This window comes from Rhinolophus hipposideros (genome assembly GCF_964194185.1).
Source record: "Rhinolophus hipposideros genome assembly, chromosome: 24".
Lineage (NCBI taxonomy): Eukaryota > Metazoa > Chordata > Mammalia > Chiroptera > Rhinolophidae > Rhinolophus > Rhinolophus hipposideros.
Genome location: NC_138070.1, coordinates 7,572,470 through 7,588,942, shown reverse-complemented (window position 1 = coordinate 7,588,942; position 16,473 = coordinate 7,572,470). Strand labels below are relative to the sequence as shown.

The window sequence follows — 16,473 nt, the reverse complement described above, 5'->3', positions numbered from 1 at the left end:
ACTCAGATTAGAGAAAAGGAGATTCAGCATCACAGAAGTGGGTGTCTGGGCCCAGAAAGGGATGCAGCTAGTTCTGCGAAATTTTAACACAGTTAGAAGGGGCTCATTTACTCTGAGAGGGGCAGCCAACCACATGGTGCGGGGTCCTCCACCAGACACCCCCCAGTACCATAGTCTGAGCAGGAAGGATCCTCAGAATCGGACTGACCGGCCTCTCTGGATGGTGGAGAAACTGAGATTCCCAAGGCTGATTCACAGAGAACCTCAGGTTGTGAATTGGGAGCCCTAAAGGCACCCTGCTTTCAGCCTCACTCCATATCTGACATGCCGCTTTGCTTTTATCTGACTCCTCTCTGATCCTCTCCCAGGGAAGCGTGGGAAGAACAAGAATGGGGACAGGTTCGAGCTCATAAGACACAAATAGCATTGGGCTTGCCTCTGGCGATGCTGTCAGCGAGGTCTCACTGCTGCAAGGGTGTGGGGAGATGGCCACAGCCAGAATCCTGGGGACTGTCCTTCCCACTCAGCCAGAAAACACAGCGTCTCAGCAAAGGGAGACTCGGTCACCAAGGGCCTGGCCCTTCAGAAGAAGTCAGGGGCTGCTGGAATTCCAGGGCTCGCCAAACAGGAGTCTCAGGGCATAGTTCTAGAACAAAGGGCTTGGCCAATGACAAACCGAAGAGTCACCAGCAAATCCATTGCTTAATGATTGCCACCCTTTACTGAGCGGGTGCACCACAATAATCCTTTGCATGTGAAACACTCACTGAGAAGCATGTGTTAATGTTATCCCCATTTTGCATATGAGGAAACTGAGGCACAGGGAGGTAAATGGCTTACCCAAGGTCACGTGGGGGTAAGTGGTAGAGCTGGAATTTGAACCCAGGTCTTTCTGATTCTGGAGTCCTGGTGATTAAGTACCGTGCTCGTGCACCATGTCACCAGGTTGGTCAAGGCCATATTGCAGGACATAGAGGATAAGGCAGGAAACCCATCTACCCTGCTCTAGTGTGTTCAAGCTAGAATCTTCTCAGTCCACAGAGTCCCCCCCACACCCTTAACTTTACCCCCTGAGTCAGACCAGTGGCTACGTTCGTACAACATGGGCAGCACTCATGGCCACAGCTGATTGGATGAGAGATAGCACCTGACATAAGCCAGCCAATCAGAGAGCCTTCCCTGGTAATTTGGACGCTGGGCTTCAAGATTCTAAACCCTTTAGCCTCTTGGCCACAGATGTAGAAGGAAATTGGGGGGCAGCAGCAGCTGCCATATTCCCTCACTCATTCCACAAATATTTTACTGCACACCTACTATGTACCAGGCTCTAGAGAGTCAGTGAACAAAACAGGCAAAACTCTCTACCCTTGGGCCTCTTATAATCTAATAGGGAGAGGTAAACAATCGTCAAAGTAAGCACGTAAAATATAAAATGTGTTAGCTGGTGGTTAAGTTCTCTGCAGGAAAGAGGCTGAGAGTTCCTGCTTCCGAGGGTTTATCCTTAACATGCATTTCCCTCCTCCTTCCCACAAGGCTGAGACCCACTGTTGGGTGAGGTGAACACACACAGGCACACACTCACTCACACAGGCACACACACGCATATATACACACACGATCACACACACACTCACAGACCTCCAGTTTGGACAACTCCCCACTCCTGATATATCTTTCAAAAGACAAAATAAAAACTCAACCGTACAAGCAGGCCCCTGAAGACCCATCTATCCCTTCAGCAACGTCTTGGGGAAGCTGACACGGGCTGTGGCGGGTCTTTGTCATTTGTCAGCACCAGCCCTGATCTCCCCAGCCTGCCCTGAGTAAAATTATCTTCAGAGGCTCAAATCAAAGGCACCCACTTCCCATGTGTTCATCACATCATTTTCCATCCAACAGCCTTGTTAACCCGCAGCTGGGTGTGTGGGTAGGAAGACAAATGGGCACCTCAGTGCCTCCAGCAGTTGGAAGCAGTTGGCAAAGCCTGCCCCGGGCACAAGGGCCTGGGGAGGGGGCTGAAGGATGAGGTGGAATCCCAGCCCTCCTCCCATTTCCCATTTGAGGGTCCGTCATGGGGGCCCATGCAGTGGTCCCCTGCATCCTGACGGCCAGAGTTTCCACCCATCCTGAGCCACCCCCATGCACGCTCACCCTCCCTTCTCGTTCCCCCCACTCTGGTGATCACGCACATTTCCTCCACTCCTCTCTTCTCCAGCCCACCCACTATGGCTCCCCCTCTCTCTAGCACTGTTCCTGCTCATAACTTTGTCATTCTCTGACACGACCGTCACACGTCCTTACATTCCTTGCTTCTCTCCCATACACATTTTGTTAAATGTCTGCCCTCCAAACTCCCTCTCGTTCTCTCTTCCTACCATTTATTAAACACGATGTATTGCAGGGCCGGGGCCAGGAACCGTACCTGCCTCATTTCACTTACTCCTGACAACAATCCTGTGGATAATTACTCTTCTTGTCCCCATGCCACTAGCGAGTAAACGGAGGCTCAGAGGGGTGAAGCGAGGTGTCTAGGGTGCAGAGCGGGGAGCTGGGACAGACCCCAGTTCTTGGAGTGCAGACTCACCAGGCTAACCTGTGCTGCGTCGCTGTCGTGCTGGCGCCCTTTCAGGACTGGTTTCTCCGGGTCTCTTATATAAGTCACGTTGTATGCGCTGTCTCTTTGACACACTCTCTCCTTCTTACCCCACCCTCAGCTATAGGTTCTGGCATCTACACGGCCAGTGTCACTAGAACTGTGCAACGGCAATTGTGTTCACTCAGACCCCTGTGTCCACACACACACCTCCAGCTGCCAGTCACAGTCCCCCATCTCTCTATCAGAAGATCCCCCCTTCCTCCTCTTGAACACACCTCCAGCCAAGATCCCCAGCCAGCTCCTGGCCCACTCCCTCCTCTATCCTCTTTTCTCCTCTTCCAGCTTTCTCACACCTCATGCAACGAGGATTCTAGTTCTGCCTGGGTGAGTGGCCCGGCATGTCACAGATGACAAGCCCCAAAGGCAGCCCCGGCCCCCACCCCAGCACATCCTCCTGGCCCTTATACCTCAGGGGCTCTCAGAAGCAGTGAGAAGTGTCCGGACTTACCCGATTCGCTCCTGCTCCATTTCTTCCATTTTCTCAGCCCGAGCGATCACCTGGTTGATAATTTCCTTCTCCTCATCTGTCAGCTCTTCCTGCTTCCTCTGTCTGTCGGGCTGACCACCAGCATGGACAGACCAGCCTGCCTGGAGCCTGAAAGGGAATTTGGAAAGGGGTAAGGCTGGACAGAAAACCCAGTGAGCAGTGTAAAACAGTGGTTAGGCCTTACGTCCTGGAGTCTGGTAAATTCCAGTTCAAATCCTTCCTGGGAAACTCCCTGGCTGGGAGACTCTGGGCCAAAGAATCCTGTCTTTTAGAGCCTCAGTTTGCTCATCTGTACAATGGGTTTATTTTTATGATGTTCTTAGCACATGGTAAGCTGCATTTGCAGGAAGCTCACGGAAACCAGGAGAGTAATGAGTTCTTAGGAAAAGTAGACTTCTACAACTGGAGTGGAAACAATTCTGGAAGGGTGGTCAGAAGTCCTGGGTCCCAGGTAGACCCCAGCCCCTGCTTGGCACAAAGATGCTTGGTTTGGGCCACAGACTTTATTTTTTTAAATCAATTTAAACTAGTTGCCAATAGATTTATAAAAATCTCTTAATTTCATATAAACATCCAGATTTCCAGCCTCAAAAACTCCCATAGCATTTTAAGTTCTATTCTGTACTCTTCTTTTTTAAAAAGCAAATACTGACATAGCACCTACTGGGTGACCACATTACCTCATTTAGTCCTCACAATGTCCCTATCACATGCCCACATTACTGCATTTAGTTCTCACATCATCCCTACTGTGTGCCTGCATTATCTCATTATTCCTCACATCATCCCTACTGTGTGTCTAGATCACCTAATTTAATCCTCATATCCCTACTGTGTGCCCACATTACCTCATTTAGTCCTCAGATCATTCCTACTATGTGCCTGCATTACTTCATTTAATCCTCACATCACTACTGCGTGTCTGCATTACCTCATTATTCCTCACATCATCCCTACTGTGTGTCCATATTACTTCATTTAGCCCTCAAATCATTCCTACTAGGTACCTGCATTTCCTGATTTAATCCTCACATCAGCCCTACTGTGTGCCTGCATCACCTCATTTAATCTTCACAGCATCCTTACAAGGCAGGGATTGCCATTGTCTGTTTACTGATGAGGAGACTCAGATGTGGAGAAATCAGAACACTTGCCCAAGGTCACGTGGTTGGGAAGTGGCAGAGGTGGGCTTGAGACCTGGGCAGCCTGCACACTTCACCTCCACTACATGGAGGGAACTGAATGGCTGCTGGCAGAGAGCTGTGGTCTACGCTAATCACGATCGTCTCCACTAACGACACGGTCCACGCCCAGGGCGCAGAGGGGCATCACCCGAGTGGAAGGCAGGGGTAAACACCACTAGAAATTCTTGTCCCCTTCAGGGAAAAAACCAGTCACTACAAGTCCTCCAGAGCCAGCGCCCATTAGAGCTGCCAGCCTCCATCACTTCCACCACGCTAATCACATCAGCAGGCATGAAATTGCCTCTTGACACTCAATGTTGGTCAAAAGCCCATCTTCCTCCCTCCACCCCTTCCGCCATCTTCCCTTCTTAGCTGGTTTGCTCTGAGAGCAGAGTGTGAAGGGTTTGAAAGCAGAAGCCGTGGTGCAAATCTTATGGGGAGAAAGGAAAGGAAGGTGAAATTCTAGTGGAAACACACCTTGCTTTGAAGCTGGGGATTCTAGGGGTGAACAAATGCTAAACACGCTCAAACCCCTTGTTCAATACCCCCCAATACCTTCTCATTGATTTAGAATAAAACCCAGAGCTACATAAAAGGGATGGTTGCACAACATTGCGAATGTGCTAAATGTCACTGAATTATACACTTTACAATGGTGAATTTTGTTATGTGAATTTGACCTTAATAGAAAAGGAACTCAGTCTTCTTGCCCATCTGCAAAGTCCTACGTGATCTGTCTTTAACCTGCCTCCATCCTCATCACCCCCTTATCACCACACTGCTGGCCTCACTGCTCAACCTCCAACACCAAAACCTGGGTTCTGCCTCAGGGCCTTTGCACTTGCTGTCCCCCTTTCCAGGAACACCTATCTCCCCAGATCTCTCCATAGATGGCTCCTTCTCATCATCCAGGTTTGGGCTCAAATGTCAACTCCTCCTTGATCTCCCATTGCCCAGGTTCACTTTCTTCACTTTCTAAGTGAAATTATCTTTTAAAGAGTGCTGTTGTTTACTTGTTTGTTGCCTCTCTCTGCTGCCCCTCCACCAGTACGTAGGTTCCAGGAGGGAAGGGGCCTGGTCTGGGTCTGGTTAACTGTTATATCTGTGGCATTTAAGATAGTGTCTAAGAATAAGTAAGCACAGAACGTTTTTGAATAGAAGGGATGTTAAACACCTAATGATAAGTGTGACCCATGGGAAGACCAAAGCAATAGAAGGTACTTAGGTTAGGGGATCAGGGAGAGCTCCCCGAGGAAATGACATTTATGCTGAGACCCTGATGAGGATTTACTGTGATGCTGGCGAATCTTAAATTGGGACCCTCTATTTGCACAGGTACCTCCCAAGACCCTGGGAAGGGCCCAAGTAATGGTCATATGATCTTACAAATTTGTGAAAGCAAGATATTTTTGTCTTCTTTATCTTGAAGAGTACCCCCTACCCTATAGAAGCTCCAGGCCCCACAAAGCTATGGCTGGCCCCTGCTGAGACCTCAAAGATAAGCTGGAATTGAGGAAGGGAAAGGCAGAGGAAGAGAGTAGGTCTGGCTGAGAAATGGTGTTTACAAAGGCCTGGGGTTGAGAGAGCGGGCAGGGTGCCTGAGGAAGTGAAGGAAGATCGATATGGTTGCCAGCCTACAAGATGGTCTCCAAGGACTCCTGCCTGCCTCTGGGTTTTCATACCCTTCCTGTGGGGTCCCCTCCCACACCGAATCCAGGCTGGTCCTGTGTGACCAACTAAATACAGTGCAAGTGACAGAGTGTGATTTCCAAGGCCAGGTCACAAAAGACATTCTGCCGTGGTCTCTTAGGTCACTCACGTGAGGGGAAGCCAGCTGGCATGTTATGTCACGTCTCCCAAACATCACACAGGTGGAGAGGCCCATGTAGAGAGGAACTGAAGCCCCCAGCCAAGAGCCGGCACCAACTCGCCAGCGGTGTGAGTGGATCCCCCTGCCCCCATCAAGCCGTCAGATGACTGCAACCCCCGCTGACATAGGACTACGACGGCATGAGGAATCTGCCGCCAGAACGACCTAGCCAAGCCACTCTCAGTCCCTACCAACAGACTGTGAGGCGTAATAAGTGGTTTCTGGCATTATAAGCCGCTAAGTTTAAGGTGATCTGTTCTGTAGCATTAGGTAACTGAAAAAACCAGCCCCCTGGAAAACAAAGACAGGGTGGTACAAAGCCCCAACTTCAGTGTCTGTGCGTGTTTTCTGTGCTGCATAACAAATTATTACAAACTGAGGGGCTTAAAACGACACACATGTATTAGCTCACAGTTTCCACGTCAGGAGTCTGGGCACAGCTTATCTGGGTCCTCTGCTCGGAGTCTCACAAGGCTGCCGACAATCAGATGTTGGCCGGGCTGCATTCTCATCTGGAGGCATGACTGGGGAGGATTGACTTCCAGGCAAATCTGGGTTGTTGGCAGAATTCATTTTCATGCAGCTGGGTGGCTGAGGGCCCTGGCTTTTTGTAAGCTGTTGGCAAGAGGCCACCCCCAGGTCCTGGAGTCAGCTTCTAATTCCTAACCAAGAGGAGCTCCAGTGACATCCTGTGGACTGTTTCCTTCATCCAGTTTGCAAGGAAAATCTCCAGCTCCTGTCAACTGAGATAGTCTTACGTGGCATAATGTCATCAAAAGGGTGACACCCCATCCCAAGTCCCACCCACACTCAAGGTGAGGGGATTATACAAAGGCCTGGATCCCAAGAGGTGGGGACCATTGGAGGATCACTTGAAAGTCTGTCTGCCACAGCCTCCCTAGCAGGGGTCCTTCCAGCCTTGCTTGATGCTCCCCGAGATGGAGACCCCACTCTCACATAAGGAGTCTGTGCCGTTCTGCTAGAAAGATCTTCCTTACCATGTGTTATTATCCCTCAGCCTGATGTGTCTTCCCATTATTTTTAAAGAATATATTGGACTCCTGCATAATGAAGACCACCCATCCTTTCTAAAGAGCCTTAGGCATAACCTAATCCAGGTCTCTCTAGATTACCATGGAAATGGATGTCTTCACCACCCCTGGTCTTCCATTCTTCACCCCCACTTTCCTTCCATCATTCTCTTCTGATCGCCCTCCATTTATTTCCTGCCTTTACAATGCAGTTCAGTGACCAACACCGAGTACAGGTGAGATGCTGGGCCTCGTACCCAGTGGTGCCCCTCCAAGGGCACGTTCCTGCAGTTCACAGTCTGGTCACGGGCACGGTCAGCCATGGGCCAGACGTGGCGCCAATTCTTCTCACGCCACCACACAGCTCACAGGGGTCAGAGTGTGGAGACGGAGGCTGCTGGACCTGAATGGCTCCAGGAATGTAGGGGGATGGGGGTCCCCCACAGGGCCCACCTAGGATAATTGCCTCCATCTGCAGACGAGTAGAAGGCCTGCGGGAGGCTGCCGGCATCTCTCCAAAATCTTTCCTCATCCTCTGCTCCAAAACACGCAGTTGACAAACAGCTCATCCAGTGTTTGCAAATGTCTCCGGTTGGTCTCACTGGGGACTCACAAGCCTCTTGTGGATGTCCCTGTTTTAATTCCAAAGACCAGCAGAAGAAGGAAATGAGGTGGTTTTTCAAACCAAAGCCTTTGCTCTCAAGGGAGCAATTGGGCTTGTCTGGGCATCCCCCTTGGTTGGGCAGCACTGTGAGCATGGGGATCTCATGAATGCTTCTGGGATAAGGTGGTGGCTTCTTTGTCAAGAGCCCCTGGCCACAGGATTCCAACTCCATGTCCTTAAGGCCAGAGTCCAGTGTTGGGATCTTGTTGAAGACCAAGGCTGGAGACCAAAGTATTGCTTCTTTAGACAAGTTTCTCAGAGCATTGTATCCAATCCAGAAAATATCCAGAGGGCCTACTCTGTGCCGGCTTGAGCCCTCCTTGACCTGGCAGAGTTCTGAGATTGGAATCCTAAACCTGCCATTTATTAGCAGTGCATATTGGAGCTCTGCAGTGCTCTGAACGTCTGTTTCTAGATCTGTTATGTGAGAATGATTTCATGTCTGTTTCCTGCTGCGACCCTCAGAAGCTGCTCGAGGAGAGACTCCTGGCTTACTGGCTGTGACAAATCAGAGCAAAGAGGACTGGCAGGTCTCTACTCTTATTCACACACTTACGACAAGGCTTCCTGGGGGAAGTATTGAAAGCTACCTGCCTCTTATTCCCCCAAATTATCTAAGGCATGGTTTTCAAACTGTGCTCTGCAGTTCCCTAGGGGATCTCAAAGGGCTGCAGGGGAGTGGGCTACAGAAGGGCAGAGTGGGCACGGACCAGGCGCTCCCTGCTCTCGTCGGCCAGATGGCACTGCTGGGTTCCCAACACTAGCAAAGCAAGGATACTAGGAAAGGAAATCAAGACAAAAACGTATGAAGAATTTAATATTGGAAATTTAATAAAGGCATGAAATATGGTTTATTGCACTGATGACCTCAATACTTCACCCTCCTAAGCAGCTGTGCCCTTTGCCAGGTGAATTTGAAATTGCCCCCACCAAAGAGTCAGAATCTATTTCCTACCCCTTGAATCCTGCCGGGACTTAGGAGGTCTGACACTTAAGTTCGTGAAATTGTTGCAACGCTGTTGCTAACTTTTTTTTTGATGTCAGAGGGATTATTCATTATGAATTTGTACCAACTGGACTGAACAGTTAACCAAGTTGACTATTTGGAAGTGCTGAAAAGGCTGCGTGAAAAAATTAGATGAAAATGACCTGAACTTTTTGCCCACAATTCATGGCTCTTGCATCACGACAATGCACCAGCTCACCCGGCACTGTCTGTGAGGGTTTTTAGCCAGTAACCAAATAACTGTATTGGGACACCCTCCCTACTCACCTGCTCTGGCCCCCAATGACTTCTTTCTTTACTCAAAGATAAACGAAATATTGAAAGGAAGACATTTTGATGACATTCAGGACATCAAGGGTAATACGATGGCAGCTCTGATGACCATTCCAGAAAGAGTTCCAAAATTGCTTTAAAGGGTGGACTAGGTGCTGGTGTCGGTGCATAGCTTCCCAAGGGGAGTGCTTCGAAGGTGACTGTAGTGATATTCAGCAATGAGGTGTGTAGCGCTTTTTCTAGGATGAGTTCGTGAACTTCATTGTCCGACCTCGTATGACTTGTTTTGGTCAGTAAAATGCAGGCGAGTGATCTTGTGCCAGTCCCAAAGGGAAGCCTGCAGAGGGCTGGTGTGTTTCTGCTTACTGTCGTATACTTCTGCCATGACCGTGAAAACAAGCCCAGGACAGCATATCAGAGGATGAGAGACATGTAGATCAGAGCTGAGACACTCCAGCTACAGCCAGCAGAGATCAGCCAACCCCTAGACTGCACGAGTGAGCCCAGCGAAGGTCATCAGAGCCAAGAGCCGAGTCCAGATCCCTGATAATAAGTAATTGTTCCATGCCACTGCCTTTTAAGATGGTTTGTTACACAGCAAAAGCTAGCTGATACAGTATCCACTATGGTGATAAGACAACGTGAAGCTTGTTAGACTCCCTACATTTACTTTACAGTCTGGTGTTATTTTAAATGACCTTTGCATAAAGTCCACCATTGATGTGTTTAATGCTTTCGGTTGCTAAAAGTCTTTCTCCAGCTCCACTCTTATCTGTCTTATATATTTAGCTTCTAAGTAAAATGTTATTCAGAGAAAGAGCTTTGCTACTAACAAAAAGTCTAAAGATCACTGCATCTGACCTGCTCATTTTCCAAATGACCGCCACTCAGAAGAGGGAAGGGAATTGCCGAGAAATATGTGTGGAGTGAGTATAGTCAGAAGGTCAGGAAACGAGCATGCTTGACCTGCTACCTCAATGTACCTGCTCAGGTGCATCTGGAAAGGGTCAGAAGGGACCCTCCCACCAAAACCAGCACCACTCCTGCTACAAAAGGAATTAGCCCTGAGTTCAGGTGAAGCCCCTCACAGATGTCTCTCCCTAAATACTGCCAAGGGCAGACTCCCACCTCCTTTCTGCCTCCCCCCTTAATTCTTCATTTCATGCACACAATGGTCACGTAATAAATACCCACCAGATGTCTCTATTAATAAATTATCACTCCCAAAAGGTGTGGGATGATGGAAGTGCTTTCGGGGCTCTGAAGCATCTCACAGTGGTGCTGTGCAGAAAATTAATCCCTTTTCTTTCCTTTCTTCTTCTTATCCCCTCCCTTCCATAGACTGGTGTCAGCGGGAAGTCGCTTTACAGCTCAGTGAATGAGATTTTAATGAATCCTGAAGGAGAGGATGGGGAGGAGGGGCAGCCATACTACAGAATGGTTTTACACGTGCCCTGCTGGTAGAAAGGCCCCTTTGGATGAAACTTACCCCGATCAGACTAAATGGGGTGCAGAAGGGTGCTGTGGCCCCTCCGCCCCCTTCAGAATGCTAAGGGAATCTGAGGTTCTTGCTAATCTTTTAAGCCAGATTGAGTTCCATTCAGTTCTTCTAAAATTCCATGTTCTCTCTCGTATCTGGACTTTGCACATGCTGGTCCCCTACCTGAAACTCTGTCTCTTCGTCGTCTTGCTCTGCCTTCACTGGTCTCATCTCACAGTTGGCTTCTCCCATCATGACCCCAAAGTCTGGCCAAGTTGTCCCTCCCGTGCTTTCTTGGCCCACTGTGACTGCTAGCATAGGTCCTTGCACACTGAGTGCATTTGTTGGTGCCTGGCTGTTTGTTTGTAGGCCCCTCTAGACACACACTCATACTTTGTCCACTCTTGTATGCCTGGTGCTTAAGACAGTGCTTGTTACACAGTAGACACTTGATGAATACGTGTTAGTGAGGAAAGGGAGGGAACAAGGGAGGAGGGCAGGGAGAGGGTGGGAAGGAGGATGGACATACACTCGACCGTCAACTTTCAGTATTTAGGAAGCCTCTATGAGCCTTGGGACCCTCTGGAGTCATGAACTTCTCTCTTGTAATGTTTATATTTATAATCTGACCGCATCTGAGCATCTCTTCCAGGCATGTCTGAATAATATAATCATAAAAGGTAGGTCTAGTCTGGCCAGAGACCCACCAGCCAACAGCAGAAATGGTGGAACATTCAAATGGTCTTTAACAATCAACTAGTCCAAAGCTCCCATTTGACAGATGGAGAAAGTGAGGCTCAGGGCCAGGAAAAAAATTTCCTGGGGTCACCTAGTTAAGTATTCATCAGTGTTGAAAAAGTGATTAGATGATTCTGGACCTGATGATGCAGTCATTTTGGTCCAAAACCCTGAACAAATTATGCAAGTGTTTTATATATATAAATACATATATTTTATATATATAAATATATATAAATATACATATGTATCTCTATCTATCTATCTATCTATCTATCTATCTATCTATCTATCTATCTATCTATCTATCTATATACCGCGTTTCCCTGATAAATAAGACCTAATTAGAAAATAAGCCTTAACATGATTTTTCAGGATGACATCTCCTGAACATAAGCCCTAATGCATCTTTTGGAGTAAACCTTAATATAAGACCCGGTCTGATTTTCGGGGAAACACAGTACATGTACACACATAATATATACATATACACAACGTATATATACAAGGTGTGTGTTTATGTACTACACACTACAAACACACACACATACACGGGTAAGGCAGGCTGAAATTCACACCTTCCTCTGGCTTAGCTCAGAGCTTTACAGTTTACAAAGCTTTCCCCTGCATCTCATTTGATCCTACCACCCGCTGGTGAGCAGGGAAGGGGAGGGTCATCACCAGCATCTTACAAAGGACATAGCCTGGGCTCAGGGAGCGGAGGGGCAGTGCCTAAGGCTGGCTGCACTGATACTGAGCACCAGAGCAGGAGGTAGACGGGGTCCTCTGACGCCAGTCCCCCGGCTCTCTGTGGCTCTGGGATAACTTCCCCATCATGGGGAGGGTCAGGATGACTTTCCATGATTTCTGAATGCGCACACGCAACCAAAGCCTGGTCTGCTTTGCAGCCTGACTGTTCATTTATTGGACCCAGCATCCAATCTGTCATGCACATTTAGGAAATGAATCCAATTTAAAACACAAAAGTTGTGAGCAAAGATGGGATCTCTGAGCCAAAGGCATTTCACTGGGAAATCAGGCCGACCTCCCCTGAGGTCACTGAGACCGTATATACAGCACAAAACTTCCCCCAAGCTCTGTTCTGCTCATCATCATCTTTTATTAACAGTTGCAGTTATTTGAGTTAGCATTTGCTTTATCTACCAACAATGTTCCCAGGCAAACAGCTACAGAAACAAGGGCACAGAGTGGACAGGAAACTTGCTGAAATCCCACAAGTTACTGACAAGAGTTAAATTGAGGGCTCTCCTTAGGAACACTTTCCATGTTTTATCAAGATAGTTTTTGAAATGTGGTCATTTTGTTCTTAAAAGGGGTATGTGTTTTCTTACTACCTTAAGTGTTTTTGAGATTTGTAAAATTTGCTACTTCCTTTTTTTCACCATCTCTCTGTAGGGGCAAGCCGCTTTGATCAGAACAGAGATACAAGTCAGTGGGTAGGAAAGCAAAATACTCACTGTTCTTTATCACTGAAGGAAGGCAAAGAAAAGAGAGGAAGACAAAAGTTAGGAAAGCAATCTCATAACAATACCAACGGTGTCTGGATACAAAACTCCAACGTTTCAATGACGATGACCTACTTTCCATTGTTTTTCTCCTAGTCATTCTCATCTCAGTCCAGCACACGTAACACAAGTCAGCTGCAGGGGAGGCTTGTAAAACCCACAGCTTTGACTGAAATGACCAAACCAGTTCAGCGTATTTAATGAATACGCTGATCATTTGCGTATTTAAATAATGGGTCTTTGGGCACTAAAGAGATGTCACTTCGTGATGACATGGCCAGCATCACTCTCGATTTCTGCTGTTTGAAACACTGGGGCGTAAGGAACGCTTTGAGGAGGACAAGCCCCGAGCAATAACTGGAGCATCCAAAAGTAGAACTCGCAGTGCCCCCGTTTTGGAAAGCAAAACTCCATTCTAGAAAGGAGACCAGCGTCTCCACTTACTAGGTGTGCATGCACAGGCATGTCATGTCTTCTCCTCGTGCCTCAGTTTCCAACCCCGATCTCTAGCACCCTCTGGCTTGAAGGCTTGAAAGCTCCAGAGAAGCATCGAGTTTCCAGCATTTCTCCCCAGGTCTAGCCGACAGAAAAAGCAGAACCACTGCCCTACCTATGCAAGAAGCAGATGTATTCACCTCTTTCAAATACCGTCACAGCAGTGTTTCAAACACCATTGTTAGAGTCAAGGCGGCTGAGAGGGAAAGGCATTTGAAAATCACAAAAGCAGTGAGAGTATCTGGCTAGCCAGCAGTTAATTAAGACTAGATTTCTTAATTTGCTGGAGAAAGACATTGAAGCGTTAGCACAGCACCACTGCGGCAGAATAGACAGCATGTGTGACGACTACAATACAGCCATTAGCATTTATTGGAAAATAGTTTTAATATCTGGAGACAATACAGCAGCAATGAAGTCAGCCAGATGCATTCACAACGCCAACATGTTTCATAGGGAGCCCAGGAGCACTTTAATGAAATTGCATCCGGGCTGTTGGAGTAATTCTAATTTAATTGTAAAGCAAATTGTTTGGCTTTGTATTGACTTTAGTAAACTCTGATGGATGGGATTTTAATTAACTGACATTTTAAAACAAAATAAATATTTCACCCCATCCACCCTTCAGGCAACTGTTTATCTTACAAAGACACACTTTTTGACGGATGTAATATTTTCTGCAAAATCAGTTTGGCTCCAAGAGGGCGTCATAGAATGGGCTTGGGGGAATAGGAGTTTCCTTTCAAAAAGGAAACCCATAGAGTTCTAGTGTCTTCAAAACTGCAAAACTCGTAGAACCGGAGGAGGTTTTAGGTACAAGGAGTAAAGAGACAGGATCTGTTGCTTCACAGAATATGGGGGGACTAACTCTTCAGAAAGACCCTTTTCCAATACATAACTAAGTCGGAGATAAGTTAGAGCAAAGCTCTTTTCAAGCAGTTCTGGGATTAAAAAGTAAGGGATTCTCTAGTCCCCACTCCCCCTTTCAAAATAACTAAACAAAATACACTTCATCAAAATTAAAAAAAAACTTTTCCTCTCCAAAAGACTCTGTTATATAAAAAAATGCAAGGCATGGACTGAGAGAAAATATTTGTAAAATGTATACCCAACAATGGACTTTTATCTATAATCTCTGAAAAAAAAAACAACCTTGCAAATCTTAATAACAAGAGGATAAATGACCTGATTTAAAAGTGAACAGAAGATCTGAACAGACACTTCAACAAAGAAGTTATATGATGGCAAAAGATACGTAACATCATTAGTCATCAGAGAAATGCAAATTAAAACCACAAAGAAATAGCACTTGATAGTAATTAGGGAAACACAAATTAAAACGACAAAGAAATACCACTATCACACACTGGAACGATTAAAATTAGAAAGACTGACCAGCAAGTGCTGGTGACGAGGGAGAAAGCTGGAATTCTCATATACTTCTGGGAGAAATTTAAAGTGGTACAACCAATTTGGAAAATGGTTTGGCAGTTTCTAAAAAAGTTAAACATACACCTACCATATGTCCCAGGCATTCCACTCTTAGGCATTTACCCAAGAGAAATGAAAGCATATGATTATACAAAGTTTTATTTGTACTAGCTAAACACTGGAAACAACCCAAATGTCTGTCCATCAACAGATGAATGGTTAACACACATTGTGGTATCCATATAATTAAATACTATTCAGCAATAAAAAGGAACAAACTATTGGTATGCAGAACAATCTAGATGGATCATAAAATAATTATTCTGAGTGAAAGAAGAGAGACATCTCTTCCCCCCAAAACGAGTACACACTGCATGACTCCATTTATATAAAATTCTACAAAATGCAAGCTAATTCATAGCTACAGAAAGATTAGTGAATTACCTAGGGATGGGTGGGGAAAGTGCGGGGCAGGAAAAAAGAGACAACAAAGGGACATGAGTATATATGCCGGGGGTGCCAAAAAATGTATGCAAGTGGACACTTTGGCCAATGTTGCTCAAGCAGTAGTTTGCCGTAATCAGAAGTGTCTGCAAAATGGCTATCATCAATAAATCAACAAACAACAAATGCTGGCGGGGATGTGGAGAAAAGGGAACGCTAGTGCACTGTTGGTGGGATTGCAGATTAGTGCAGCCACTATGGAAAACAGTATGGAGGTATCTCAGGAATCTGAAGATAGAACTACCCTATGATCCAGTAATTCCACTCCTAGGCATCTGCCCGGAGAAATCCAAAACTCCAATTCAAAAATCTGTATGCACTCCTATGTTTATTGCAGCACTTTACACAATAGCCAAGATATGGAAACAACCGAAATGCCCATCGGTCGATGACTGGATTAAGAAGCTGTGGTACATTTATACAATGGAGTACTACGCAGCCATAAAGAAAAAAGAAATCTTATCATTTGCAACAACATGGATGGATCTAGAGAACATTATGTTAAGTGAAATAAGTCAGAAAGAGAAAGACAAGTACCATATGATCTCACTTATATGCGGAATCTAAAGAAAAGAATATGTGTATGAACTAATCAGAAACAGTTTTGGGGACACAAAAAACCGAGAGTTGTTAGATGGGCGGGGGGGAGGGGGTTGGGGATGGGGGGAAGGGGGAAGGGATTGGGGGGCGGCTGGTGACCACAGGATGGCCTCAGGGTTTTTTGAGAATTACTTTGGGGAACTTATTTAATAGTGTTTGGGGATTTTGTTGGGTGTCCGATGGACATGTGTCCTGTTTGGGAGACCACCTCAGGGATGCTGTGGATGCCTGGTCATGGCATTGTACACCAGAGACTGGACATTAATGAATGCCAACTATAATTTTATGTGTATAATGTGATGGCTCGGTGTGAGGTCGGGGTGGTGGTGGATGGGGGAGGGGGGTTCACGGTGTGAGGGATGTAAAAATAAAATAAAATAAAATAAAATAAAACAAACAAACAAAAAAAAAAAAAAAGAAGTGTCTGGACGCTGATGGGAACCACTTTGAGCACCTCTTGTAATTGCAGAAGTCAAATGTGATGTGTCTTCATCTTTTGTTATCAGTATGTATTATTACAATTTTAAT

General features: G+C 46.5%; 1 protein-coding gene across 13 annotated transcripts in view; it reads right to left on the bottom strand.

Moving 5' to 3' along the window:
- RPH3A (rabphilin 3A) overlaps positions 1-16,473 on the bottom strand; it is a 218,049-nt gene that overhangs the window by 42,653 nt on the left and 158,923 nt on the right. For 9 of the 13 annotated variants that reach the window (XM_081036958.1, XM_081036951.1, XM_081036957.1 and 6 more), the window contains 2 exons: positions 12,868-12,879; positions 3,105-3,251 (listed from right to left, as the gene is read on the bottom strand). In XM_081036958.1, the coding sequence (XP_080893084.1) occupies positions 3,105-3,251; positions 12,868-12,879 (159 nt within the window). The remainder of the gene's footprint in view (positions 1-3,104; positions 3,252-12,867; positions 12,880-16,473) is intronic. The other 4 variants (XM_081036949.1, XM_081036947.1, XM_081036953.1 and 1 more) reach the window with 1 other exon arrangement.